Source organism: Pundamilia nyererei, unplaced genomic scaffold, assembly GCF_000239375.1.
Source record: "Pundamilia nyererei isolate P.nyererei 1_Seehausen unplaced genomic scaffold, PunNye1.0 scaffold00261, whole genome shotgun sequence".
In the NCBI taxonomy this organism is placed as follows: Eukaryota; Metazoa; Chordata; class Actinopteri; order Cichliformes; family Cichlidae; genus Pundamilia; species Pundamilia nyererei.
Window position 1 is genome coordinate 235374 of NW_005187662.1, and position 3349 is coordinate 238722.

General features: G+C 48.0%; 1 protein-coding gene across 1 annotated transcript in view; it reads right to left on the reverse strand.

Annotated features, from left to right (window-relative positions):
* LOC102211177 (ras-related protein Rab-37) overlaps window positions 1–3341 on the reverse strand; it is an 11670-nt gene extending 8329 nt beyond the window's left edge. The window contains exons 1-2 of the mRNA XM_005750075.1: window positions 2652–3341; window positions 1552–1662 (exon numbers count right to left, since the gene is read on the reverse strand). Coding sequence (XP_005750132.1) covers window positions 1552–1662; window positions 2652–2762 — 222 coding nt within the window. The 5' untranslated portion in view covers window positions 2763–3341. The remainder of the gene's footprint in view (window positions 1–1551; window positions 1663–2651) is intronic.
* Window positions 3342–3349: the final 8 nt, after the last annotated feature.

The window sequence follows — 3349 nt, forward strand, 5'->3', positions numbered from 1 at the left end:
ATTTTTGAAATCTGTAGAAAATCTGTTGAAAACAGATTTTTGGGAAGGGTGCAAAAGAGGAGCAAACAACAAGAGTTCTGCAGTGCATTGCATCATGGGGGTAAAGGGAGAGTTTGAGGGGGGTTTTCATGCCACCGTGACCTGCAGGACGAAACCAGGTCATATGCATATTTCAAGCATGTACTGCAAAAACCACCACGACACGAAGGAAGTATGACTCGCGAGTGCACTTCCTTAATCAGTCTGAAACTTCATATCAGTGACAGGTCATCTCAAACGCTCCCTGCCTTTCCTGCAAAAGCACGGAAGTACGCACGTCAAAAAGAAAAAGAAAAAAGACAGAAAAACATAACACAAAAGCCGCACAGAAACACAAATAACGAAACCTCTATGACGTGTGCAAGGCTGTCACTGGCAGCAACGAGCTGCCACCTGCTGAATCGTCTGCTTTTGGCGGAATGGACATGGTTCAACCCCTGCATTAGTTGCCATGGGTTTCCATTTTCTCCCCCCCACAAAATTATGACGTGAGAGGAGCCCGCATGCTGAGTAACTGCTACAAGGAAGCATGCCGAAAATAGACCGGCCATGTTACAAGCTACAACAACACACTGCCTGTCTGCCTGTGCATGCGTATGAGACAACCTTTTCACCTTTCTCCCAAATGTGACAGCAAAAGGTGACTCTCTGCCAGGCCCTCAGTCTGACACTACAAACGAATGCAAGTGTTGATCGGTGTTGATGCATTTTATGAATTGGCTGCAGCACTTGTTGCTGAGCGAGGGGAGGCAGAGTGAGAGATGCTGATGCGTCGTGTACCTGTCAGACATCCATTACGCTCCTTCGTGTCTGCACCTCCATCCAGAGAAGACAATACATCACTTTGGCTAATGCAGCACAATTTCCTCCTCGAACCACCCCCACCCACCTACCCATCCAACCCCCTACTTGACTTGCCATTAGTGAGAGTGCTTTGCTCTGATTGGAGGATAACTCGGATGCTGAGGGTGAGCCTGTCCACTCGGTCCGAGCAGCACATTTGCCCGTTTGCATCAAATCCAGCACTGTGTGGGTTGTGTGTGTGTGCGCGCACACGAGGTGTGTGTGAATAAGAGCTCGTCTGTCAGCATGGTGACTCCTCCAGGACTGAGCTGAGCTGCAGCCAATCTTTCCAGGAGACAGGGACGTGGGCAGGCATCTGCCAAGACATTTATGAAGCAGTCCGCAGCCTAACAGCACAAGTGGTCTGTGAACTCCACTGATATTTTTTTGTACATTTGGTGCTATCAACGCAGAATGACGAAGTGTTCCTCGCAGAAACTGCAGGGTGATAATTGGGTCGATGTCGCTCGTTAACAGACAGATTACTGTTGTTTTTGTTGCTTTGCGGATAGTATTAGGTTGTTTTTGCACACGTAAGTTATTGCTTCATATGATTAACAAGAATACTGACACACACACACACACACACACACACACACACGGAAAGGCTCATAGAGAAATTAAGCATCATTATGGTTTATTGGGTGACTTCTACAGAATCTCTCTCACCCTAAAGTCTATTCCAACGGTGGCTATAAAGTTGCCTCCCAGAAATGCCCCATCTTTGAAGCGCACCAAGAGGCATGTCTTCCCCACGGCCGAATCTCCCAGCAACATCACCTAGAGCAAACCCACCACCAAAGAAGAAGAAGAGGGGACAACAGGTTACAGCTGATCAAAACAAACAAACAAAACATAACAAAAACCCATTGACACAAAAATAAACCGACAGATGTGCGTTGCATTAAACACACTGCACGAACATTTCACAGCTGGAATCATACAGTTTGACACCCACGACCACGCTGTGCAGTATATCATGTCGGTAAGCTTGTATAATGTAGGCAAATACAGCCACAGTACACTACAGTGTTGACTTAGCCGCCACCAGGATGTGACCAAGTACTGGGGGGGTTAAGATGTGATCAGCCAACTCTGTAATTTTACTCTCGTCATTTTTTAAAAATTTTCTTTCCAGCAGGCACCCCTTTCCAATCAATATAATTACAACAACGGGGGTGCGTAATTGTACAATCAATCCAGCAGCATGAAGGTGAAAATATTACGCATTGCTTACACCGAGTCATGGCTGCTTCAATAAAAGAAAAAGCACGCCATGCAAATGCGCACGGGCTAACAGAGTTGCACTTGAATGCAAGTTTTGCTGCCGTCTCTGTGAGTTGATGGAACAGTGTGAAAAACCTGGGCGGCTCTCATTCAGCAGAAGCTGTGAGGAGCAACAAGTACACCCTCTGCAAACATCTGGGCGGACGAGGATTTAGAGCCTCCTCAAAGAAAGGCTTATTCAGCACCAAACCGGGTGGATGACTTGTCTGCTATGCTGTCATTATGCAAACTGTAAAAAAATAATGACCTGCTAAAAAGGCAGAGCCTTCAGATTGCATTTCTTTTCTCTCTCTCGCTTGTGATCACCAGTGAGCGCTGCACATGTGAAAAGTCAATAGTCGTGTCGCTGCTGCTGAAGGTACACCCAGCTGTCACAGTGCAATAAATGTACACACCTGTTCCAACAGTAGCACCACAAAAAAGGCAAAACAAGCCCCCCCACCACCCCCCGAACACAGACACAACAAGACGGAAATACACACCTTGAAGGCAATATCGTAATACTCGTTAATAGACGCGCATCTCTCCAAGACATATTTTGATGTGCCGTTTTTTGCCTGCTTCTCCGTCAACGATGCCTTTCTCGTGGACATCGCAGTGCCAAGGGAAAGAGCGCAGGCTAAAGAGCCTTCCCCCCTTCCAAAATTAAAAATTAAAAACCCCAAACAGTTCCGATCTCCGAAGGTGTCCAAGAAAACAAAACAAAAAGAAAAAACAGGAAGAAAGACGCGCAAAGAGCCTCCAGCGAGATCTCCGCCAACTCAGTCCCAGTGTCCGCCAACCTCCACCTCTGCTCGCATACTGCGTGTGGCCACGAAAGGATCACCTTCCCAAGTGAAGAAAGGAGGAGAAAAAAAAATCACACCTCAACTCGCGCACTGTGAGAAGACGCGGAAGAAGACGGTCAAAACTTAAACATCAGCTGCAGCGGCGCCATCCAGCAGTCAAGGAGAAGGCAGTGATGACAAGCAGGCGGAAACATTAGTGTGATTGTTCAGAGCAGAGCGGTGCATCGTGGCGTGGGCAGATCATTAACTGAGCAGCTATGCGAGGACGTCGACGGCGGCTCCGCGGACGATGGTGTGTCTGTCACGCTGACATTGGAGCCGCGGGGGTCAGACGCGCTGACGGCTGACTCATCTGCCACAGGTGGTGGTGCTCGATCGAGAGGATCCCCCCC